At 39.5% G+C, this 27,411-nt stretch overlaps 2 protein-coding genes across 2 annotated transcripts in view; one reads left to right on the top strand and one right to left on the bottom strand.

The window, feature by feature from the left end:
- opn4xa (opsin 4xa) overlaps positions 1 to 27,411 on the top strand; it is a 111,187-nt gene that overhangs the window by 5,688 nt on the left and 78,088 nt on the right. The gene's annotated exons all lie outside the window — the stretch shown is intronic.
- On the bottom strand, positions 879 to 27,099 carry gdnfa (glial cell derived neurotrophic factor a). Its single transcript, XM_057819182.1, has 3 exons — positions 26,696 to 27,099; positions 20,209 to 20,442; positions 879 to 3,157 (listed from the first exon to the last, which is right to left on the bottom strand). The coding sequence occupies exons 1-3, from the start codon at positions 26,709 to 26,711 to the stop codon at positions 2,607 to 2,609; spliced, it is 801 nt and encodes a 266-aa protein (XP_057675165.1). The 5' UTR covers positions 26,712 to 27,099; the 3' UTR covers positions 879 to 2,606.

The raw sequence follows: 27,411 nt of genomic DNA, 5'->3' as shown, positions 1-27,411 counted from the left end.
TTGTTGGGTACACCCAGATACCTTGGTCCCTAATCTCTGGAGACGTCAAGGCCTTCCCAGAATACTCTTTGTTCTACTTGAAGTGCTTACCTCTTCACTCTGATCTGGGATGTTGATATTCCCTCAATCGAAACTTGTTGTCGCGTGTAGAAAGCATGCAGGGACCCCTCCCCTCATTCCAACGTATTCAAAGGGTTTAGCTTTTGTAGGAGCATTACTTTGACATTGACAGCCATACAGTAGCAAGCGTCTTCCTTAAACTGCCTTAGTCAGCGAGGGATATTTGCTTAAGTCTCCTGGGGGATCACTTTCAAATCCTTTTTCGGGGTGGAGGAATGGGGGTAAGACCCCTTTGGGCACGAGACAAAGCCCTAGCATCTGAGTCACTAATTGGCGGGTAGCTCCTTGAACACCAAAGACAGCCACTACATTTTAATATGTTTTTTTCTCCCCTCTCCTTGTAAACATGCCAGTGGTAGACAGAGTGCAATTCCCAGTTGTGTCTGTCTGTTCAAGTGATATCAACACAAAAAGCCACCAAGCAACTGAATGACTGTTTCTGACCTCTGTCTTATGTTTGTAGCCTCTTTATCATAGTCCCCTCAAAATTGTTGTCAGAGAGAGATGTGAGAGGGATGGAATAACGGCCAGATAAAACGGGAAATTAGCCATTAACTTCTACCCATCTTCAACTACCGTATAAACAGAACAGAGACAGCGTGGAACGACAGACTTTCTGTGATAGTCTGGCACGTGACAGACGGAAACATCTGGAACTGTGGAGTCAAAAGCCACTGTTAGGAAAACCTCCAAAGTAGAGATGGACAAAACTGCACCGTTCCCCCCCCCCCCCACCCCCCACTTTTACTTTCGTTTTTAACTTATTTTATTCCTGAGTCTTCTAGCCCCTTTCACAAAATCTGTGCATCCGACACATAGGAGAAAATTGAATAATGCCCCGAAAACACAAATTAATATTCACCTTGCACTCACTGTCAATTGCCGTTCATATAGGTAGAACAAAGACATGAGGGGAAAAGTATTTTGAAGTGTGAATAAGGCTTTTAACTCTTAAGTTCTTGATGTTTTTGCCTGGTCACGTGACAGACCGTCAGACTAATGTTCAAAATTAAGATAAAAAATAGGCCTCTTGAGTCTTAAGCCCCTTTCATACAGTCCTGCAAAAATGGCAAGCTTGTCTTTTGGTCCTGAGTCTCTACAGATTCACAAAATGTGCACATCAGAGATGTAACGTATTCGTGTATCATTCGTTCATTCCATATCTGTTTTAGAATCCAAAATCGGAAAACGACTTATTTCATTTCCTGTTTTCAAATCAAAACTCAGAAAACAAATCACAGCTTTTTTTCGCTATTTTAATTTTGTTTTGAAATAAAAAAACAGAATATGAGGGACTGGAAATATCATGGTATTTTTGTTCTATTCATTTTGGTTTGTATGATTTTTGATTTGTCCCAGGAGTTTACTATTTTTTTTTTCTGGAATGTCAGTCAGTCAGGTAATTCCACTGATGGGTCAATCGAACAGCATGATCGCTAGCATTTTAAAATTAATTGCTACGTAACGTTTTTGTCAAGGATGGCGGACGTGTACATGCTTTTTAAAGAGGGGGAAACAATGTTTTCGCACAGCGAACTCGTATCAGTGCATCAACAACCACATCGAAAACGTCAACAGATACGTATGTAATGAACATACACACTGATATTTTTTATTTGACGAGAAATTAAATGGGTCATTATCCGTTTTACGATTTTGGATTGTAAAACGAGAAATGAAATAAGTCATTATCCGGTTTTGGATTCTAAAACCGATATGGAATGAACGAATGATACACAGATAGCAACGGTTAAGCCACCTCAATTTTTCCACACTACCCAGCTAGCAAGACATTCAGGTGTTAAGCCTCACTCAACTTTCACACATCCTCCGATTCGTCACGGATACTGCCCGCTCTAAAAGCTGCTAAATTTACAGGTCGATTTTGACCAGAAACAGTGACATGCTAGATCAAAAGGTGGTAAATTCCTGCCTTTGTAGTGAAAGGAGCCTCTTGTCTACACTGATCAACATGTAACTTGTTTTCTTAAGGGGAGTTTGGACTGTGGAAGCTTCCGGAATGCCTCTATACATGTTGACAGTGTCCAGGATAAACCAAGCCTCTCAATAAATAAGAAAGAACAACAACTTGTCTCATAAATGAAATAAATAACAATAAGTTAATTCCATCTTAATAAATATACCTCTTACACAGCGTATACATACATACATTCACGCACACATAGCTATATGTATATATATATATATATATATATATATATATACACACACACACACACATGTATATATATATAATATGAATGACGAATATTTATATGCAGAATGTCTAAATATGTCAAACCTACTGAATCCTGGTGAGTCGTCACCAAATAATAGGAGAAAAAATTCCTTGGAGGTTTCCAGAAGAAAGTTTTTTTTTTGGTCTTCTCTTTCCTTTTTTTTTGTACAAAACGTACTAAGAAAAATGAGGAAACGCAACGATATATTTTCAGCACTGTTGTTTTGGAGTTTTTTTTTTCAACACTTCACACGCACGCGCACTTCTTGGCAGAGTGTTTCTTAAGCGTGTGGTAAACCACGTTGTCGTCCAAGAAGGACAGGTCGTCGTCAAAAGCAACCGGTCGGCAACAGGTGCGAGAGGGCACGTCTCTGTCTAGCTTATTACCGTGGCTGAGGTTGCTTAGGATCTTGTCATAGTTGGTCTCGGCCTCAGCACACGGACCGCTACAGTAGCGGAAGATTAGCTCCTCCTTGGTCTGGTAGCCCAGACCCAAGTCCGTCACGTTTAGGTGGACCTCCTTCAGGAGGCAGCCTCGACTAGGGCGGGCCGATGTCCTCCCCCGGCTCCGTTCGCCCCGTCCCGCTTTCCTGCCTCCTCGATTCCCGCCACCTCTTCTACGGCCTCGTGTCCTGTCACTCCCATGCGGCCTGCCCTCGTCTCGTGCATTTGCCACACCCCTCTGTCGTTGCTCCCTCGGGCCGTGTGATTCCGAGGACCGTCGCAGTCTGCTGATGGTTGCCTCGATGAAGTCCATGATGTCGTCAAACTGGTCTGAATATTGACCCGTCATGTCATCTGCAAAAAGCAAAGAACGCGTACCCGTCACGTCATCTGCAAAAAGCAAAGAACGCGTACGCTGACTTTCAACAGCATACAGTAGATACAGCAAATGGTCCTTAGATTTTCATTTACATTATGCTTGTGTAAGCCTCAGTAACAATATGCACAGTACTCTAAAATAATAGAAAAAAAAATACTGACGTTTGTGAATTGCACTTAAACAATAAATTGAAATTGTACTTGTTGTTTATAAAGATGGTTCTAAAAAGATTGAAAAGTTCCATTCACATTAAATTTGTGTAGGTTAGTGATAGGCTCATATAGTAATTTGGACTGTAGCTGTACTTTAAAAATGGTTGGTGTCAAGAATTCAAACACATATACAGTGAGGCGCAGAAGTATTTGTACCCCTTGTGATTTTTCAAGTTCACCCACTTAGAAAATAAGTAGAGGTCTGAAATTTCAATCATAGATGTATTTCCACTTAGAGACATAATCTAACAAAATATAAGAATCAGGATCTCTTATTGTATGGTTTTTCAATAACTTGTAATTTACTGGGGTTCATAAATATTTGTACTCCTGAGAAGCCTTTGTTTGCAATTTCAGAGTCAGACGCTTTCTTTAGGTTCTTTAGGTTTTCACGTATGGAAACAGGGATTTTGGCCCATTCCTCCACACAAATCTTCTCTAGATCTGTCAGGTTTCAGGGCTGTCGTTCAGAAACACGAAGTTTCAGCTCCATCCAAAGATTTTTCTATTGGATTGAGGTCTGGAAATTAGTTAGGCTATTTCAGAACCTTGATGTTTTTTACACAGACACTCCTTGGACAGTTTGGCTGTGTGCTTCGTATCACTGTCATGTTGGAAGATCCAGCCACGACTCATCTTTAGGTCTTTGACTGAAGGAAGGAGGTTGTGGCTCAAAATCTGACGATATATTTCACCATTCATACAGTCGTCCTGTCCCCATGAGGTTTCCACCCCCATACTTAACAGCGGGGATGGTGTTCTTTTTTCCACAACACACGATGAGTAAAGTTGGCACCAAAAAGTTCTACTTTGATTTCATTTGACCCCATGACTTTCTCCCATGACCCCTCTGCGTCATTCAGATGGTCCCTGGCAAACTTCAGACAGGCCTTCACATGTACTGGCTGCAACAGGGGAACCTTCTGAGCAATGCATGATTTTAAACCATTGCGCTGTAGTGTTCTACTGACAGCAACCTTTGAAACTGTGCATCCAGCTCTCTTTAGGTCATTGACCAGCTCCTGTTGTGTAGTACTAGGCTGAGCTCTCACTTTTCTCATCATGAGTGATGCCCCGCTAGGGGACATTTTACATGGAGCCGCAGTCCGAGGTAGAGTATCAGTTATGTTTAGCATGTTTAGTTTTCCATTTTCTAACAATTGCTGCAACTGTTGATTTGTTCTCACCAAGCTGCTTTCCAATTGTCCCATAGCTTTTTCCAGCTTTGTGGAGCTCAACTTTTTTTTTCTCTCTGGTGTCCTTCGAAAGCTCTCTGGCCTTGCCCATGGCAGTAGTTGCATTATGACTGACTGTGGGGTGCACAGGTGACAATAATAAGCTCAAACGGGTGGTGGGTGGGTGGTTACTCATGGGGTAAAGGTAGACTTTTTTTTAAGGTAGACTGACAGCTCTTTGAGTGTCATAATTATTGCTTATTCTCAGGGGTACAAATACTTATGAAGCCGAGTAAATCACCAATAAAATATTTTAAAAATCATACAATGTGATTTCTGATGTATTGAGTTCATTTTGTCTACACTTGTAGATTAGTCGATTTTTTTTCTTTTATCCCAGACAATAGTTGTGGGTGGTTTAATTACCTGACGTGTTTTGGCGAACACTTCCGATCTGATGAAGGCAGAATGTGATTTCTGGATTTATTTATTTTTTTAATATGTCTATCAGTGTTAATGCATCAATTATTGAAATTTAAGACCTCTACCTATTTTCTAAGTGAGTGAACTCAATCACAAGGGGTGCAAATACTTCAATACTACTTGTTCCTTACTGTAAATAAACCAGTCACTTTAAAGTGGTATCATTTCCAACTAAAATTGGGCCTTTTTGCTTGTTCCCATACACAACAATGGTATTTTCCTACCAATATTTGTATAACAGAAAAACTGCATTCGAAATCCACCTGAGAAAACCAAGGATCTTGTGTAACTTTCATACTATGTCGTACCAAACAGCATCATCAGCGAGAAATCTGATGAACGAATGTGTTGACTGAAAATGTTCTCACTCAGCCGGCCCCTGTCCAAAAATCTGTCAGGATGTTTGGAGCATGTCGATGCGAAAAATGTTTTTTGTTAGTCCGGCTCATACGCCAGTAAAGATGAAGACGATGGGATGAGTGAAGGAGTGTTAATGGTGTTAGGATATGGAGTGGGCGTTTCATGGAAAAAGATCTCAGGTCGCTGGATTAAAAATTTGAATAACTCCTACTCTGAAGAAGAGTGAATGTTCATTTGTGCTCCAGCTGCTTCCTATCTCCTAACACAACGTGAAACTGAGCACGCGTATTAGCTCGCGCCGTAACACCACCGCAGGACAGCTGCCGTTGTTTTATTTGCTGCCCTCTTCAAAGGCCCCGACACCAAGAACTGATGTATTTTTACTTGAATTATTTAGAGGAAAGATGACGATCAACCATCTGTTGACGTGGAGTGGATCCAAACAGCTTTTTGGCGCCTTCCACACCACAAGATTCCATTACACTCCAATACCAGGAGCATCTGCACTTACTCCTCTCGATTGTACAGTATATAGAGGCATTCTCCATCAAAACGTATAGTCCAACTCTTGTTACATTCCTGCCGTGTCTCATCAAGTCAGTTTTATTTATATAGCGCGAATTCACAACCATGTCAAGGCACATGGATCAGGTCAAGAACCATATTCGTCATACATGAAAGAAAACCAGTTTCACCCACATGTGCACAAACTTGGCAATAGAGGGAAGGATAAAAATCCCAATAACAGCACAAAGCTCTTCTGCATGATCGTCTGCCTCGAGGGTGAAATGGTAGAAGGACAACAGAACAATGGACACAACACCAACCATATCAACAACGGTAATCCTATGATGACAGGTGTAGGTGTCGGGCAGGTGGCGTTGTGGTTAGGAGGCGTCATAGACTCTACCTGCGACATGTTATGCGCCATCTGATATCCCTGTGTTCCACAGCTGTTTGGATGGACCTAAGTGGAGAGGGATGTTTTTTTTTTCAATTGAAATTATACTGCTAAACCAGGGGTGGCAAACCCTGGTCCTCGAGAGCTGCAATCCAGCTTGTTTTCCATGTCTCACTCCTCCAACACACCTGAATCAAATTATCAGGATTGTTATCAGGCAACTGCTGAGCTTGCTGATGAGCTGATCATTTGATTCAGGTGTGTTAAAAGAGGGAGACATGGAAAACAAGCTGGATTGCGGTTCTCGAGGACCAGGGTTGGCCACCCCTGTGCTAAACTAAGGACTACCACCTGGAAATAGCTGTGTTAAAGGAACACCAGGTAACTTTTCAGTTTTCGTCGATTTTAGCGACGCCGGTGGCCAAAAGCGGCAGTGATTTGCCTTAACCCTTTAACACCGAACGTGTCGACGGTGACAAAATTACGCATGTTATCTTTGAAACCTCGCCACGCTGTAATTACGTCACCCACGAGCTGCTGGTTGAGCTCATTTGAAAGTGCGGAGTTGAGGTTCAAGCCCGTTTTTAATTGAAGTCAATCCACCAAGTAAAATGGGAGATGATGTCATTTGAGTTTTACAGTATTATTGCCCTCACAAATAAGCATTAAAATGCTGCATGGATCATGTGTTAATCTTCATATTTCCATCATTTGTCCTTTTTCAAAACTGAAAGTACCATGAAAGACTACATATTCCAGGAGCCATTGTGAGGTCAAGAAGGATGGAAGTAATGTGAACATTTTTAATAAATTGCCAAGCGAGGCGCCATCTAAGGAGAAGGAGGCAAGGTAGTGAGCGACGGCCGTTTGGATTGAGCGAGCGACTTTCAAACGTGCGGAATGAATCGAAAACTAAATTTGGCGCAAGCTAATGCATTATTTCATCAACTCGAAGAGGATGACCCAGATTTGTCGTTTTCTTCGGATGAGTCGGTGCGCAAACGGCGGAAGAGTTGGCTGCGTGACTAGTGTGTGATGTAAGCTCTGTGTCCTGTTCAAGGAGAAACTGAGTGGCATGCCTGAAAAAAAAAAAGAACTTAACTAGTTTGTTGTCAATATTTTTGAAAATACATTTATTTATTTATTTATTTATTTTTTCACTATCTTTTCAATTTGTATATAGATGTGTGTGTTTGAGAAGCTTGATTGCATGCATAGACGTTTGATAAGGTGATGGGTACAATACCTAACCTTACTAAGAGATATCCTACACCCTTTTTTGTGTTAGATGATATGTATTTATATTAGGGCTGTCAAAATTATCGCGTTAACGGGCGTTAATTAATTTTTTAAATTAATCACGTTAAAATATTTGACGCAATTAACGCACTAGGCACGCTCAGACAGATTTAAATGTCAGTACAGTGAAAGGCCAACTTGTTAATTTTGTTTTATGGAGTTTTTCCACCCTCTGCTGGCGCTTGGGTGTGACTTGCATATGTTATGTGGTGTTATGTCGCCCTCTGCTGGCGATTCAGTGCAGCTGATTATTTGGGTTTCGGCGCGCTTTTCTGACGTGATTATATGTCGACGCGAACTCACACTAATAGACAGTGCTATTCAGACCAGCTAACGTCCGCATCCAGTATTCAGTGGCAGTTCTCATAGCCCCATTACACTGTTTGTGTCTAATACATGCATCGCTTGTGAGTTATATTCCTCCTTTGTTTATAGTCATGAGCATTAGATAGTTATTGATGATGTGTATTTGAATTTGTTCACATATATGCTGAAATGCAGTTACATTGTTAGATGCTTGTGAGCTAATTGGCTAGTGCTGCTGCTCAAATGGACACGTGTGTGTACATTTTATGTTATTTTGTGATTTATGCAAGTTATTGACACATTGCCTTGTTATTTTCAGTTTTACAAAAATACAAGAAACGTGCTCCTGTCAAAAAGAGATGACTTCAGTAAAGCCCATGCAACTTTGCCACACCGTTTGATTTCTTTTTGGAACTTATGTTCGCTATGTCAATTTGTGTACTCACACACATTGAGGACAGAATAGGGCTACTAGTTTATTTTTTGATTGAAAATTTTACAAATTTTATTAAAACGAAAACATTAAGAGGCGTTTTAATATAACATTTCTATAACTTGTACTAATATTCATCTTTTAAGAACTACAAGTCTTTCTATCCATGGATCACTTTAACAGAATGTTAATAATGTTAATGCCATCTTGTTGATTTATTGTTATAATAAACAAATACAGTCCTTATGTACCGTATGTTGAAAGTATATATCCATCTTGTCTTATCTTTCCATTCCAACAATAATTTACAGAAAAATATGGCATATTTTATAGATGGTTTGAATTGTGATTAATTACGATTAATTATTTTTTAAGCTGTAATTAACTCGATTAAAAATTTTAATCGTTTGGCAGCCCTAATTTATATACATATTCAGTATTTAGCACTGAAAGTCTACTGTATATAACCTGTTTTGACCGTAGTATGTGTAAAGGCAAAAAAAAAAAAGCCTATTATCATACCTACTATTTGTGTTGAATTGTCAAATATAAAACTATTCAGTCTTATTTTTTTCTTTTGAATGTTTACAAGTTAAATGTTATCAAGCTTCAAAACAGTTCATCAAGCATGTTTCGTTGTCAATTGGATTTGGGGAATTTTTTGTCTTTTTGGGTCCAAAATGTTGATTATAATTCGTCAGTGAAGAAAACAACAGTTTGGACATGAAGGTTGTGGTGTCCTGATAAAAGGGACCCAACCTGGCCAATGTGAACAATTTTTTTCTTTGAAATATAAAGGCAACATCAAAGGCATGCAATTTCGGCGAAAATAGGCCTAGGTGTTAAAGGGTTAATTGAGGAAGACTGTGTTTCCCTAAAGACCAGCGCACACCTGCACAGTGTCATAAAATCATCAATCCATCAAAAATTAATCTCCCGGTCACCAGCAGATGGATTAAACAACATTTCTGTTATTTCTGCTGTGTGAAGTATGAATAGTAACAAGGTAATGACTCCTGTTGTGGCTAAACAATAGCATATGACTGTTAGCAACCGTGTGGCTTAGTGTGGCTAACCCCTCCAACCCACCCGAATTCATCAGCGCTGGCACAAGCGAGTGAAAGCCGGGCCAATGTTTATTCTGTATATACTGGTAGCCTTCCTTATTTTCTTCCTCAGACAATTTTTTTTGTCTCTTTTGTTGCTCTGCCATCTTTGCAGAGTTCGTGCGAAAGCGTTCGCATCGACATTATAATGAATGGGGATAGGGGGAATTGACGTATGCCGTAAAGCAGTCAGCACATTTGTAGTATTTATTTTGTGTGGCAGGGTTTCTGCCACACTCCTCAAAGTTAATTAGTGCAGGTGAAAGCAATACAGCCCCCCTCAAAATATATTAGAGGTGTCATTCAACTAGTTGTCAGTCGACATACTGTATCATCACAAATGTGTTATGAAAATATTTTATAAAGGTTGAAAAGTTACCAAGAGTTGCTTTGAAATGGAGATCTTTTTGCTACCCTGATTGAAGACCTCTGGTCAACTGTTGTTTACATGAAACGCAGTGGCGCCTCGAATTAGGCATATGCCGGTATGATATTTTGACGGTACAATAACCGTGAGCAAAAATACCGCGGTTTCACGGTATCACGGTATTGCGATTATAGCTCCAAAAAATTTTGAGATGCATGGGTTAAATTTTTTTTTTTTTCCATTTAACAGGATTTTTTTTTCAGACCATAGTTGCAAATTGGAACATGAATATATTGTTAAAATAAATAAATTATCAATATATATATATATATTTTAATAAAACTAAACTAAATATGACTTATAGACTATACTCACAGCCACAGCTGAAGTTGCTCAAGATTAGAGCAAGAACAAAATAATTTCTATAAAAAAGTAAAAACACTTCTGAATATTTTTTAAAAATTTTTATTTATACTGCATGACTTTTTTTTTTTTTTTAATGTGGAAAACCTTAAGTGAAGTTTTGCCATTTTCAGCCACTGTGTCAACTCTAGTCTACATGCTGTCATGCCTTTGTGTTAAAAAGAACATAAAGAATTCATAAGTTAATTAAAAATGTATAAGTTAGTTAAAATGTCAATATTGTTGTGGAAAGGTTTCATCTAAAAAATAAAATAAAATAAACATTGGGAGTGAGACCACCTCTTGATCCAGCGAACGTGGATTTGTGCTTAGGGCAAGATCATCTTTCGCAATTAGCGATCTTTGATGCTTTCACTTTTTCCCCTTCATTCAATCGAATCAAGCTTGTTTTCTCACTCTGCGGCTGTCACACTCAACAAAGTTGCTCTCCCAGGTAAGCCTAGGCTAACAATCATCTTTGTAAGCTTTTAGTTAGTTTTTATATTGAATATAAAAGGAAAATGTGTGTTTTGTTTTTGGCGAACTTTTTCCATGGTGCTAATCTGTTGAAGCTACTCACATGGAAAAATCTAATTGTCCAACATTTTAAATGTATTCATTTTGTATATTACACTTACCACGATTTGAGAGCTCAATAAATTGAAGAACAGTACGCCTTATGTTTGGAGTAATTGTTTTTGGGTTAGCTGGCTGGCTAGCCGATAGCGTCACTTTCACACTCAGCAACAAACGGGAGGGGGTGAGCGCTGCTGCGCCAAGCCGCTTCTGGCTGCATTTTTGACACAAGAAAAATAGCGAATACCGAACTACCGTCTGACGGAAAATTTTAGTGGTTTTGAAACCGCGACGTTTTCACACCACGGTAAACCGTGAAACCGGTAACCGGCACATGCCTACCTCGAATCCAATGAGAAGGGGGGAAAAACAAATACTGTAGGATACTGTAATACCGATACTGTAGAGTTAAGCTGCTAAGCAGTGCCACAGTTGCTGATGCAATTTCATTGAACAGGACAAACCTCACACACAAATAAAATATTAATAAAATAAGAACCCTTGCAAGAAGCTGCTGTCATCCTCAACTCACCAACCAGACGCTGACACCAACCAGCCTGCCCAACTCTACTTGGTCCTTCAATGCACACAAACGAGTTGTTGCTAGGACTTTGACTCATCCCAACGGAGCGGATTGGCATTTTTAATTCATTCCAAAATGATATTTGAGTATATAGTCACTAACTTGATAATGGAACAAATTACACTTGTAAGTTAAGGCACAAATGCCCTTCAAAAACTCATCCCGCATTTATCTGCCTATTTTGAAAGTCTGACAGGGATCTGTCTTTCTGCTCGAACTACCCTGACACATACACCAAGTGGGACTTACTGGAGTGAAAACTGAAGTGGGTCACTTGTGGTGTTAATGCAGCCAATATACTGACAGGCAGCGTGCACCTGCCACAGCCAGCACACTGCAGCCAATTGCGCAAGTTGTGCTTCCTTTGGACATTGCTTTTGTAACACTGCTGCTTCCAGCTAGTGTTTTCCAACAGTGAATCCCAACCACTTCCCGTTTTCACCTTTTTAATGTACATTTGTGCTTTCTTTACCAGTGACATATACCGGTACTGTACCCACCTGTCGAAAATTAAATGCTTTACCACTAGATTTGCTTGGCTTGACATAATTTGCCCATGAAAGTAAAGGCTAAATTCTGCAGGATCCAGAACAGCTGCGCCCCGCTCTGGAACGGCAACTGTATCAAATACACAAGCATTATAATCAATTTGTGGAATTCCACACAATGCATTCACCATACAGCATCACTGGAAATCTGGTCCAGCATTCGGACCATATACTCAAGGCTTCCATTTTTGACAAGGCCACAGCAGTTCAGTGCAGAACTACATGAGCAGCAGCGGAAAATATATGGGGCTCCAGTAAGTGATTTTCAAAATAAAACAAAGTCAATATGTTGATCTGCTCTTCATGTGATAATGGGAGGTGCCAAGAACTCATGAAATCTCATCAAGTTTCAGGAGAAACCTCAGAAATATCCATTGGGCACTGTACGGTTGCATTTTTTATCTGCCTGCCATTCCGCAGAGGAAAGGATAGGCACGACGTGGAATCCTGGGGTATGAGTTACAAGGGTGTTCAGAAAAAGTTGTTGTGGAGCGTTTTTCAGTTTCCTGTTTAATTTTGCATCTTCTTTGGCCACTCAGCAAAATTTACTTTTAAATTATACCAGTGGCAACGACAAAAGTCCAGTTGTCTCCTTACTTCCAAAATAGTTTGTGTGTACAACTTTGTGCTAATTGCTACTCATGCGGAAATTTGGAGAAAAAATTAGACTGGTCGCACGGTCACTTGCAAGATATTCCACTGAGCAATAGATATTTAAATGACGCCTATTTTTATACCCAATTTCAACCGTCTAGATTTGGTATACTTTCAGACAAGGTTTAGACATTGCACTATAATACATTATTGGTAACCGTTTATTTATTATGATAAAACAACTGTGAGGTTCATAACTGATCTCCAAGTACTTTAACCAAAACAATGATGATAGTCGTTGAGCAATATACGGGGTAGTATTGATGTAGACATCTAAAGTTCTCCTTAATTTCAATGTATAGATATACTGAATCTGACAATAGAATTTAACCCAAATATTTAAGTTATTCATTTGAATTTTGATTGAACGCTGTATGACTGATCACTACATGTTCGACTAAAACTATTTTAATGTCTTTATAATCATTTTAGGGATAACTTTAGATGACGTCTAGAAGTCTATCGCATTTCAACGTCTGTGACGCTGGAGAAAATTTGTAGTGTGGTGCTGAACCTTTAGGGAGCAGCAGTTCAACACAACCGGATGCTGGCTGCAAAAGAAGTCAAGTCTTCAGTCTTGAATCATTCGCTCCCTCGTCCTATTCCCGTAGGCTGGATGGGGGAGACTCGGATGGGCTGGGGGACCACCCTGGGATGGTGTTCCATCGGCTATGGCCACGGGCAGAGGGGGTGGGGATGGTGGAGGTGGTGCCAGGTCAGACAGCTCCCTCGCAGCAGTTTCATTCTGCGCATGACTGACACACACGTTAGAGTGGGTACACGTATCACTAAGTGCCACTAGACACATACCGGTATATACAACTGTTGGTGCCAGGATTAGCGATCACATACCTAAAAGAAGGATGTCATAACTAACAATGCTTGGACACTGACCTTACCCTGTCACACACCTAACAAATCTATCTTCCCTTTATCCTTTGATGTGCCCTCCCCCAATGGTGTTCTCTTGGTAAGAGTAGTGATATCGAGACAACAACGATACTTACACTGTTGGCCAAAAGTATAGGCACCCCTGCAATTCTGTCAGATAATGCTCAATTTCTCCCAGAAAATGATAGCAATCACAAATGCTTTAACCCTAGTAATATCTTCATTTATTTTGCTTGCAATGAAAAAAAAAAAAAAAAGAGAGAGAGAGAGAATTCAATCATTATCATTTTACACAAAACTCCAAAAATGGGCTGGACAAAAGTATTTGCACCCTTTGAAAAACCATGTGATGCTTCTCTAATTTGTGTAATTAACAGCACCTGTGGCGCGTAACAGGTGGCGGCAATAACTAAATCACACGTGCAGCCAGTTAAAATGGATTAAAGTTGACTCAACCTCTGTCCTGTGTCCTTGTGTGTACCACATTGAGCATGGAGAAAAGAAAAAAGACCAAAGAAAAGTCTGAGGACTTGAGAAGCAAAATTGTTAGGAGGCATGTGCAATCTCAAGGCTACAAGTCTATCTCCAAAGACCTGAATGTTCCACGACACTGTGGCTAACCTCCCTAGATGTGGACGGAAAAGAAAAGTTGACGAGAGATTTCAACGAAAGATTGTGCAGATGGTGGATAAAGAACCTCGACTAACATCCAAACAAGTTCAAGCTGTCCTGCAGTTCAAGTGTACAACAGTGTACTATCCGTCGGCATCTTAATGAAAAGGGACTCGATGGTAGGATACCCATGAAGACCCCGCTTCTGACCCAGAGACATAAAAAATCCAGGTTGGAGTTTGCCAAAACTTACCTGAGAAAGCCAAAACCTTTTGCAATAATTTTCTCTGGTCAGATGAGACAAAAGTAGAGCCTTTTGGGAAAACAACCACATAGAGATTACAGGAAAAGAAACGAGGCCTTCAAAGAAAAGAACAAGGTCCCCACAGTCAAACATGGCAGAGGTTCCCTGATGTTTTGGGATTGCTTTGCTTCCTCTGGTACTGGACTGCTTGACCATGTGCATTGCATTATGAAGTCTGAAGACTACAAACAAATTTTGCAGCATAATGTAGGGCCCAGTGTGAGAAAGCTGGGTCTCCTTCAGAGGTCATGGGTCTTCCAGCAGGACACTGACCCAAAACACACTTCAAAAAGCACTAGAAAATGGTTTGAGAGAGCACTAGAGACTTCTAAAGTGGCCAGCAATGAGTCCAGACCTGAATCCCATAGAACATCTATGGAGAGATCTGAAAATGGCAGTTTGGAGAAGGCACCCTTCAAATCTCAGAGACCTGGAGCAGTTGGCCAAAGAAGAATGGTCTAAAATTCCAGCAGAGCATTGTAAGAAACTCATTGATGAATACCAGAAGCAGTTGTTTGCAGTTATTTTGTCTAAAGGTTATGCTACCAAGTATAAGGCTGAGGGTGCCAATACTTTTGTACGGCCAACTTTTAGTTTTGTGTAAAATGATATTGATTAAAAAAATAATAATAATTTGCTTTTGTTTTTTCATTGCAAGCAAAATAAATGAAGACATTATTACCAAAGCATTTGTAATTGATATCATTTTCTGGGAGAAATCGAGCATTATCTGACAGAATTGCAGACATGCCAATACTTTTGGCCAACAGTGTACTTTAGGTAGGATATTTATTCAATCATGTTTATGTATCACTCTTTCCTCTGTTCTTTCCTTCTCTCTGTCACCTCTAACCCTTTTCTGTCCGGATGCATTCTCTGAATGAACAACACAATATAACCAAACACAGCACAAACTGCTCCAGCCTTTAAAGACACTCGGATTTATCATTGTCTATCTCTAAGCAGCTGAAAAGGACAATGAAAAGTCCTTAGTCTTTGCGACCCACCGACTTCAGATTTGAAATATACTGTTAAAAACACTCTCAAGCAAATTGTGAACAAAAATCGGATGCTGAATGACATATTCTTGTAAAACTGATTTCTTCCATTTGCTCCTTTCATTGTAGAATTTCCACTAACATGTTAACTTAGCCATTGGGACAAAACTTGCTGTTGATTGTGAAGAAATGTAATGACAAATTGAAAAAAGGGTAGAGTAGGTTAATCAACACACAGATTCCATAATTTTTGCTAGGGAGTAAAGTAACGATTACTGCAACGATTAATCGATTAACTTGAGTATTCGATTAGAAAAAAAGGATCAAATTAAATTATGCTGCTTCGAGTATTCGTTTAATTAAAGTGGAGTTGCATTGGTTTATTTTGAAAGTGTTTGCATTTATTTTTATTGATTTGGGTGGGTACACTGCCCTCTAGTCTGCCTCATTTCACATGGCTGAATCCAGCTGCTCCATGTTAAGACCAACATAAGCTAAGTTTTTGTTTGAGGTAATGTTTGTTTTAATGCATTTCGTAATTTAGTTTATAGGTATATTTAGCAATTTATTGTGGGAATATGTGTCTGAACCATTTGTTAAGAACATTGTAAAAACAAAAAAAAGTTAGCGTTTTGTAGCATTTAAGCTAGCGGACTTTTGCTACGTAAGTTAACCAATTGTTCTATTGTTGTACATAGATTTTTTTTTTTTTTCTATTTTTTTTATACCGTTTGAGGCTCAGCTCAGGTGTTTTAATTTTTCATGTTCCTTATCCGATTACTCGATTATTCGAACTAAGTAGTTCATCGATTAATCGACTACTAAAATAATCGATAGCTGCAGTCCTAGATTAAAGACTACACGTCTAAGGAATATTAACACGATACAGTACATCTGTATCCCTAAATACAATAGTAACACTCATAAATAGTCATACAGCACGCTATGCTATGGACACAAATTGAGATTGACCACTGTGAAAAGGTTGCTTTGTTAGTAGTACGTGTGTTATTGCTTGGCAGTTGTGCTTTACAGCAGCTTATTGCGAATGTTCTCATTGTGTATGCGTGCTATTGACAGTTCTTCCCCGTTCAATATTAGCGACTAGCGCTCCTTGCCCACATGCAAGAGTGCACATCTGGAGCTCGCATACTCTTTACTGGATTTTACAAGAAAAATATAACGTAGCGTCTGCTCCAAAAACTCAAGTCGATGTATCGCAGCAATTTTTATTCAGTGGCTCAGTAACGATTGCACACGGGTTTACGCAACGAGAGCAGCATTAATGACGTCTTCCACTTCGCTTGAGTGAAGTAAGCCCGACAAAAACAGAAGATGAAGTGCCAGGTTAAAGCCCAGTTCCAAATGTTCCATTCCATGTGCACTTTCTGGACCCTATCCCGCCTCCTTGGTGGAGAGGATCCAGTGTCACGCTGTTACAAACAAATGACAATTCCTGCCCACAGTGGCTGTTAAACACACATGTAATCAAAACGCTTCAAACTTTCCACTCCCAGCCGGACTCTGCAGAGGCAGAGGCAGTGGCAAATGTAAACAGCGGAAGAGCGACTGAGTGTTTGGCAGGCTCCCTCCATGCTCCTGGTTTGGTTCATGAGACGAGCCTGTTTTGACATGAAGGTGATGTAACGTGTAATAAACACAAAATGACATACCTGCCGCCCGATAAGCTTCCCGTCTGACAGCCTTATCCGTGTACTGCTCACTAGCACACTGATAATGGAGGGAAATCCTAACCCCTTGGCCTTGGGACTAACTGCAGTCTGTATATGTTGCCTACCCAAAACAGATCCTTTTGAAATTCTGGGATTTTATTACATCAACAAGTTAAACAAGGAGCAACACAGGGCCAAACCATCTCTTATTCTGATCAACTTCAAATGAACCCATCCAGCATGTTTCTCTGTGCAGAAATGTCTGCGTGTTTTAAAAATTTCAGCGAGTACTCTGTACAGAAAGTTTGGCTCATGCAAATGTAGAGTGAGGAGGCGTGGTTGACAAAGTCATGGACGTGTTGAGTATTAACAAAGTGAATGTGCTCCTGCAGAACCCTATCATCATCTATCATCATCATGTTTGTTAGGCAATTTCATGTGCAGTTAGAAGTGAGTACTGTATGTGAAGTTGTATGTTTAATGAAACGTTTCTGCAAACTTCAATTCAACCTACGCATTTTGCATACCCAGGGGTGAACGTGGCTAGAATTTCTTGACGGAACTCTCTTGGCTCCAGCGCCCCCTTGACCTTCGTGACCTTACGCGGCTCAGAAGATGAATGAATGAATTAATAGGTTTCATACATGCATTAGGCTGCTACATTACACAGGAACAAGGCATAAATGAGAAACTGATTTCCATTCAAAATATTATTTTTCCACTGATTTACAAATATCCATCTAAAACGCCATCTAATTTTAATATTTTCTCAAATTTAAAAGCAAAACCACAATTTTAACTATTCAAGAACATAGGATATTCTTGAAAATTGAAGAAAATATACTGTAAACACTGGCTTTTTTTTTTTTTTAATAATATAGATATAAGTACAACACTTTTTTTTTTTTAAAGTGCAAATGACTTATATTATGCACAGTGAAATGGAATATATTTTGAATACAAAGCAAACAGACTTTTTTTTTTTAATCATAAGGAAATGAATAAGTAGCCTTACATAAATGAAATGAAATTAACATGGAAGGTGTTCTGAACCACCCATATAAAATAAAATACATAACAAACTTAATCAACTATTTCCTTTCTCTTAAATATCTGATCAATTTTCCGTTGCATTGCTATAATTCAACAAGCTTTTTTGTTTGTTTGTTTGTTTTTTTGTTTTTTTTTTTGTAGAGGATAAATCTTAAGCCCGAACCCAACCCGATCCGACCCGAATTTCGGGCCTGGTCAGGCCCAAAATGTCAATTATTTTCGTTCGGGTCGGGTCGGACTTCTCTCTCGCTAACTTTTTTTTTTTGTTTAAATAAATATTTATTTATATATGTATACTAAAACGATGTATGGAACTAAGAAATATAAAAAAGGAGAGTGGGGCATGGAAAGGCTTCAAATTGATTGATGAAGATGCAGAAACCTGTGTCGGCTTCGCTGAACGTAAACGAATGTGACGCTCTGCTCTCATACGAGAAATATATTTTTTAAACTTTTCCAGCGTTATTTTGTTGTGTAAATGCATGTGTAATGATCATAAAAATATCTAGACTATTTAAACATTGACAAAACTCGAATAGATTAAAATAAATGTCAAATCCACTATCCGCCTGATAGAATAGACACACAAATAGATATACCGTATCTACCCGAATATAAGACGGCCCTGATTATAAGACGACCCCCTCTTTTTCAAGACTCAAGATTGAAAAAAAGACTTTTTGAGCACCAAATTAATTTTATACAGAAAATAATTACAGTACATCTGAAACAAATGATTATAACAATACATTTGAGAGAAAAAGCCTGTTATTTTGCCTCATTCAAATCTTAATATCTGAACATTTAAATATGTGAATTAAAGTGCAATTACATTCGTAAATGAATGGCTTCTGTTTTTTGAAATGTAAATAAACCAATCTATTGTGATAAAACAACAACATTGAAATAACTGCTTGAACCATCAAAGTGAAGTCTAACTGTAACTGTAGTTTTGAAACAAATCTGAATAAGGAAAAACATTGCAATAAAATAATGCAAACTGGTTAAACTAGTAGCTGAGATCTGTCATGACAGAACATCGCTTCAATGATATCTGGTGCCATCTAGTGTCGTGAATGGGGAGAGTAGCTGAGATGTGTCATAACAGAACATCTCTTCAATGATATCTGGCGTCATCTAGCGTCGTGAATGGGTATAATGTCTAGACCGCGAATATTAGACGATCCCCTCTTTTTCAAACTTATTTCAATGCAAAAAACACAGTCTTATATTCGGGCCAATACGGTAAATGTTAATTGTTTAACTAGGAGAATTCGTTACAAAGACAGGCTTTAATTTGTTATCTTTATGGACAGGCATCGTCACAAATGTTATCATACAAAACGCAACCACGCATCGCATCCCCGCATTTGCTCCTTCTCCTGAGTCATCACAAATAATACACAAAATAACGTTTTTTTTTTTTTTTTTTGGGTTCGAGCCTGCAAATCAAGTTAATTGAGCCGGCTGGGTTGGGCTTTAACACTCGCAGGCTGGACTGGGTCAGGTCAGGCTGGATTTTTTAGGCCCGATCTAACCCCTACTTGTCAGATACAGAGGGACGCTGGGAAGAACTATGGAGACTAAATAAATGAATAAATTATATCGGTGGAAATGGATGACGCTACACGAGGACGTTATTATACTTCTTGTTAATACTTGTGAATGTCAATCTGACGTTAATAGAGTGTTCTTATTGGAGATGCCTGTGTGGCAGCGTGGCAGTTTTTTTTCTTTTTTTAAACATGGGGTTTTGACAGTTGCCGTCATATTTTCGGGATCAAAGCAACGAATGCCGGTATGTCGTTCCGCCTGAAAAGTTCATCCCGGTACGCCGTTCCGCCTCGTTCCGCCTCGTTCTGGCTCACTTTCACCCCTGTCATACCTAAATACTTTGAGCTACAATCTTTCACATGAATGTCATTTATACTAGGTGTTGGCAGTCCCCTCAAGTTTGGTGGCTTTGTATGTAGTAGGATTATGCAACAGGATCTCTGCTAAAGGTTCTCGATTTGTTAGTCAGCACGCTGCTTTGTGGTTCACAGACGTTTGTGCCAGTAGAGTGGTACGAATTCTGGTGAAAAGCTTACATTGATTCTCCGCGGCGATTCCCTGTAGGTTGGTCTCGGCACTTTGCATCAACAAATTGGCCTCCTGGCCCTGTGTGGACTGGTGTGCAGAATCAGAGTATCTGGAAGAGGAGAAGCTCCTCTTGGCTGGCTGCATACTTTGGTAGAGAGGCCGGGTGGCGACGGAGCTCAGGAGCAACAAACACATGGCCACGACATCCCATAACTTCATCTTAGACTCAGTTCCTAAGAGAGCTGGAATATAGGAAAGCGATAGAACATATGTAAAATGACTCAACAACCGAGAGAGCCCTGCACATACTAGTAATACAGTGTCAGGACTTGGAAAACTGTGCCCAGGAAGAAGGTGTAAAGTGTGGACTAAATACTAATTTATGATCACAAAACAGATATGATGGGTACTCAAAGTACTTAATTTGAGGTCGCCAAATACGTATTTGTGCCTATCAAGTGCTGTTGATATAACTTGCAAACGAAATACTAAAATGTGGCCATTTAATAGGTCTAACATCAGAAAGAAATTCTAAATTGTGGGTTTATTATTCATCCGATTAGCAACTAGGACTAGGTTAAGATATATTTTAACTTAATTGTTCAATAATTTGCGTGATATAAAACTTGTATTCAGTGCACATTATATATAATGTGTAACTGTAATTTCTGGACTATATAGCGCAAATTTACACAAAACAAAAAACTGGATTTGTTGATACATAAGCCATACTTAACTATAAAGCGCAGGTGTCCACATTGTAGTATGGGAAATTTGTACCAAAAGACATTCAGATCATTAGCTTGCAAAAACCCATATATAGCAAATATACCAGACAGGACTATAAACCACAGGGTTATAGTTAGTAATAGATAGTAGCAGCAGACTTTTGTGTTCAAAACTTTCAATTAACATTCAATTTGTGTGCTGTATCTATATTGTGGCATCAATTAAACATGCACTGATCGATCAGGCTGATTTCATACATTTTGGGGATCGGTGATTGACCGATCCTTAAAAATATAACTGATCTTGTCTGCCGATCGCTACCATATTGGATCAAAATAATGTCACAGGTAATAAATAATCCCCTATAGGAGAAATTCCATAGTCATACAATTACACAAATACACATTATGTCCGGGTTAAGGAAAAGCAACTAACAATCGTAAGGAAAGTTAATAAATTCAAGATAAACATGTTAAGACTGAGCTGTTGTACAGTCTTATAGCAGCAGGAATGAACAGTTTCCGGAATAGGTCTGTGCTGCACTGCAGAGAGAGGAACCTGTCACTGCGATTGCTCCTCTGTTGAGGGGGTGCTTGGGGTTGTTCACATGAGATTCCTCATCCTTCCCTCCAGAACCACTACCACAAAGTACAACCTCTTCCCCATCAAAGAAACACACCTCCTGATTAGCCTTTTCAGCCGGTTGGTGTCTCTGTGGGTCCTACTGCCCCCTCCCCAACAGACTACACCATAAGTCACTGCGCTGGCTACTACTGACAGAAAAAATTCATGTACAACAGGTCCCTGCTCACATCAAAAGCCTCCTCAGAGCTCTGGTCTTTACAGACCAATCCAACTTTCTGTCGAGATGGACCCCAAGGTACATAAATGTTTAAACCACCTGGATCATTCGCTTCATACAAGCGAAAAATTTCATAGTGTTACAGATCAGTCTCACATCCTCATCTCATGACACAGCCAATATTTTTACACTCTCTGCTTCACTCTGCCATCCAGGCACGCCCACCTCATCAGCCCAACTCAGCGCACCTGACGAGGCACCTGCAACTAATTTTATTCGGCAATGTCTCTCCAGCACTCACATTCCTTGTCAGATCATTCCTTTGCTACTTGCATGAAGGTTCAGTTCTTTATCAGCCTGATCACCCGGTTATCGACTCTGCTCGTTTTTGACCTGTCTTCCTCACCATTCTCTTGGAAAAACTCGCCTGCCTACCGTCCTTGATCATGCTCGTTGCCCTACGTTTCTGATGATCGATTGCTCTGCTAGTAACAACCTTTTTGACTGGCTTTGACTATCCTCCTGCACGCTCCTCTTCTGTGCATCTGTCCTGCAGACTGTGCATCTGGCTTCAAGCGCCACGCCTGCATCTGACTCCCCCTCTTCTCCATACCTTGGCTGAACTGTCTGCAATAAAGATCTTGGAAAAAACTGTGCTCTGTCTCTCGACTGCTGCGACTGGGTTCAACAACACCTGTTACAGGACACCTGCCACATGTAGACCGGTGACACAATTTAAAGACCTCCCTTCAAACGGAAGTCGGATATGAATCATTTAGTAATTTTTGTTCCGAACTGATAATATATGAGAAGGTATTTGCTATTTATAGTGAAGTTTGAGCACAACACACAGCCCATTACAACACTTAGGCACTAGCAATTATGTGAGGACATTTGCTGGACATAACATCTCAAATGCATTCTTTACAATGGAAGAAATTATTGTAATTACAAGACAACAGTTCAGTCCATGCGTAATATGCAAATACTTCTACTGTGTATATAAATATTAGTGTGGGTTAAGTTGAATTTAATGTGTACAAATGTTTTTAAAAACCAGACTAATTTCTTATCAAGAGTATCCTAATATTTGGAATTAATATAGAGAAAAATGTATTTAAAATATTTTGTCTTTGTCTATATTTTGAATTATTATAGCTATATTTTGCCTTTGTATTTTCATAGTGCTGGTATCAAGGTATTTAATACAGGTACCGAACCCAAGTGAGAATTTTGTTATCATGACAACGCCAGTACAAATACAGAAAATCTTGTTAATCTATCAATGGTAGTGAAATATTGTGACAGGCAGAAGTAAAGTTAAAACAAAAAGCAGGCGGACTGTGACAGGACAGGATGTCCGCCTGAAAGGTGCAGTTATTCCCTTCGTTTTTAAATTCCCAGGTAACCTCCACAGTGTTGGTGTATCACAGTATCTATGCCTTCTTGCTTGCCTATTTGACAGTTAACAGCTTTTAGAAATAATGTGAGCCGAGTGATGTCATGTGTGAATTGATACAGCTAGTAATGCATACGGTAATTTAAACAATGTTCATATCCCCTTATCCTAGGACCAGAGCTATGAATTGCCTTCCTCCTCAAATACTTTAAAAGCCAGACTCACCGGAGTTTTAGAAATAATTCAAATATTGGAGCGAGAAATAATGAATGCCAAGGCACCGGAAAAGAGGGCAAAGACTAGAGTGAGAAGTAATTTGGCACAATCAACTGCAAAGAACCTCATTCATGAAGAGCTCAAAGACCAACTTGAGTTCTACTTGGGTAAGATAAAATCACCACTTTAAACTTTTACAAAGTATTTGTACGAATAGATGCATGTCACATGCTGAAGTTGGCAAGTATAGACCTGATTTTTTAAAAATTGATCCTTAGAAGTCATTGCCTCTTACCTTAAAGCAGTGCCTCTCAATTATTTTTTTGTTGTGCCCCCCCAAACTCTCCCGCCACTGTAAATAGTATCATTTGTTTATGAAATTACTATAAGTGAATGAAAAAAAAGTAACATAGATCAACTTACAATCAAGAATAACTTTATTAACATTGTTTTGTAACAGAAAAGACAAAGCACCAATTTGCCTGTATTAAAAAAAAGTCTCAAACTGTATAAATACTCAAGGTACATTTTTGACCATTTGATACTGAAAAATAAAGTGTAATAAAATTAATACAGATTAATAAATTCAAATTGATTAGCAACATTAACTCATGAGGACATTATGCCAAAAAATTTGACCGAAAAACCAAAGCTGAATAGAAGAAAAATGACAGTCATTGGACAGGGGGACAGTTTTTATTTTTGCTGCCCGCAATATCACCTCCTTTGCAATGTTTGCAATGGTGTGGGGTTATTTTGCACTGAGCATGCTAACAGTGCTCACTGGTTTACTGATGTAACACTGACAAAGCAGGATGTCTGTTGGCAATATTTGGCACGTTTTCGCTGAACAACAATCAAGCGGCTTATCAATGAGATTGGGATCTAATGTCTTTAAGTGACGTCCTAATTGATTTGGCTTCCTGCTGTCCGCTACAATCATTTTTAGACACAGTAAACAGAGTGGTCTTTCCTCGTCTCCCACTGTATTAAAAGTCAAAGCCAAAAGCCAGACGGCCCGAAAACAGCGCATTCTCAGCGGCCGGGCGAGAACCGGAGGTGAGGGCTGTTGCCGTGACGTTCCCAAGCCGAAAATGGCACTTCTCGGGTTGATACGTGCGAACCAGAGAAGACAGTGAGTCGCTGCGTGTGCCCGGCCGGAAAAGGGTGCACAGCTCTCCATATCGCTTTGCTGTGTGCTCAAAATACTTCAAAAATACTGCGCGCACTCTGAAAATGAGAGCGCCACTGCCACCCACTGAGTGGATGTGCAAGTACACTTTATTCTAGTACGGCAAAAAAAAAAGTATGTTCCCTGAGGTCACATGTACGCCCCACAATTTGAGAAGTACTGCCTTTAGTGTGATTAGACGTGTGATTTTACAGTAAAAACTATGTGGATTTTTTTCTTGGCAAAATTATGATTATTTTAATGCTGATATTATGCAACATCCCCCTCCGGTGGTCAATTATAGTAAGTGTGACAACCAACACGAGACAATGAACCCTGCACTCCCCTAAAAGCGTTCCTTGGTGCAAAACGTTGCCTGTGACAACTGCGCTGCTCGATAAGCTTATTGCCTGGCCCTAACATTGCAAGTCGGAGCTTTTTTTCTGCCTAAGTAATTTTGTACTTAGTGAGAAATGTTGCACTTTTCCCCTGACTTTTGTATTCAAAGCACTTGGCTGAAATGTTGCACGTTTGTAATTGATATAATAAGCAAAGGCTTACCTGTCGTGTGACTAGACAGTTTTACTTTAAGTTTAATAGGTATATTTTACATATGGCGGAAAACACAGAAAAGGCTGAAAAAACAGTTTCTGCTCTTGCACCCCTCTTTAAAAGAAACTGCAGGATTTTAAGCCAAAACAACTGTTGTGTTTGATAGAATAATGTGTCTGTATGCTGTCATAGCAGATTCATGGCGTATTAAGCTCCCGAACTATTTTTAATTTGTCCTTTTTACCCTGAAAACCCCCGTTTACAGATGTCGCGCTACCGCTTTTTTTTTCAACCTAGCCATAAAAAGAAGGTAAGTAATAATATTTTTTATTCAAAATGTCTGTCATTTTTAGCTTAGAATCATTAATTGATGTCTAATATTTAGTTTAAAAAAACAAAACGACTTTAAAAAATTATTCACTCGCATATTTTAAACTTTTAAACAAATTACATCACAATGAAAAATTTGGCGTCTGTAAAAAAGTCACGGATATCTACCTCATAACTATTGCTTAATTGTTTTTTTTTTTTGTTACTGTCGCATTTTCCCCGATATATTAGATAATAAATAATCGATCCAAACAAAGATAAATTGAAAAATTACGTTTAAAATGGTAACTATATGAAAAAGAAAATCTCAACCACTCCTTGTTGTCTGCGTTTTCTGCATCGCGACCCTTGTTATATCACCATGTTTCACCCATAAAATCCCCCAAAAATCTGGTTGTGGCCTATCACAGCGATGTCTTGACACTCGGTGATACATGCTACATGGAGTTTTTGGATCGAAACATGATAGGTACACAATAATCTCGTTAAAATCGTGGCGTCTTTAATTCTGCTCTCGCGTACTCTCGCCTCCAGTTAGGGTTTTACTGTTTAAAGAAAATTTTTTTTTAAATGCCCTCCTGTTCAAAAATTTTCTTCCCCCAGAAAATTTAGATTTTAAGCTTTCCAATAATGTATCACACATGCATATGGGACAATTTTGAAATTTGGCGAAATTGGGGGTCTCAGAGCGGAACTTCAAGTCACCTGAGTGTTTTCCGCCATATGTATTTTAACCCAGCTGCAAGTCTTTTTGTTGTCAATATACTAAAAGGTGAGATTTTTTTTTCTTAGAGTGTCATATTGAAACAATGCTCAACAATTAATGGCCTTGAAAATACTGTAATAATGTCATTTTCAAATATACTCAAATATATATATATACATACATATATATATATATATATATATATATATATATATATATATATATATATATATATATATATATATATATAGGTCCTTCAATGGCACTTTATGTCCTGTAACTGTCTTTTAAAATTTGGTGAGGGGTATTACCTGGTTATATATATTTTTTTAAAATCTATTTGTTAAATGTCAACAATATTTAACCATGCGTATACTTGTTTCAGTCATTCACTAAGATCTTTTTTTTTTTTAATCATATATTTCTAGGACAAATCTATTGTATGATCAATCGATATTAATCGCAAACTTCAAGTGCCACCCCTGTTAGATAGAGAGAGCGATCATGTAATGATGTTAAGATTGAACTGCCCCCTAAACATCCAAATACGCTGTTTTTGACACTCCTGGTTAAGTGACGTGTGTTCTCACCTAAAAGATGGCCCATGAAGACCTGCAACTCGCTGCGGTTAAAATCCAAACGTCATGTGTCGTCCTCAAGTGAAGTCACACAGAAAAAGGAACATTTCCCACTTGGAACGCGCAACAGTTTGTCAGATTGGTGGAAAACAAGCCGAAATCAAGTCCCGCACATCCAGAACCCGTGCGCACTTTGGACTTCGGCGCGGATCAACGAAGCACAACCTGCTCTCCGTTGCGAATCCAAAAGACAATCCCCTCCTCCTTGATGAAAAAGACGCGCAAATAGTTGCTTTCTCCCCCGCGTCGGAAACGTCTGCCTCGGCACGCCGTCACTTCCCGCGTATGGAGAAGAGCCGCGAGGCTCGAGCGCTCTCCATGCCCCCCTGCTAATTGCTTCCCACGCGTGGGGTTCTCGTCCTCATTGCGCAGCCGAGCGCCGAGCCGACCTCCGCGGGCACTCCAGAGGGTTTTATAGGCCGGCGCGCGCGAGGTGACCGCCCCTCTTTCATGGGGGAGGCCTGCAGTGATGTAGATTGTGCGTGTACGGTGCTACAAGTACACGACACGCTCGCGCACAAACACACATAACACGTGCTGCTGACATGGCTGTAAACACCCTTTGCAAATTGCGGAAATCAATTCATTTTGTGATCGCGTTCAAAAGGACGTGGCCCCCTGTTGCCAGGGTAGGGAAAATACTTTTCATAGGTAATCTGTACCCAGGG

The sequence above is a fragment of the Corythoichthys intestinalis genome, chromosome 17 (assembly GCF_030265065.1).
Source record: "Corythoichthys intestinalis isolate RoL2023-P3 chromosome 17, ASM3026506v1, whole genome shotgun sequence".
NCBI classification, from domain to species: domain Eukaryota; kingdom Metazoa; phylum Chordata; class Actinopteri; order Syngnathiformes; family Syngnathidae; genus Corythoichthys; species Corythoichthys intestinalis.
Note: the sequence above shows the minus strand (reverse complement) of the source record. Positions and strands in the feature narration are given on the sequence as shown.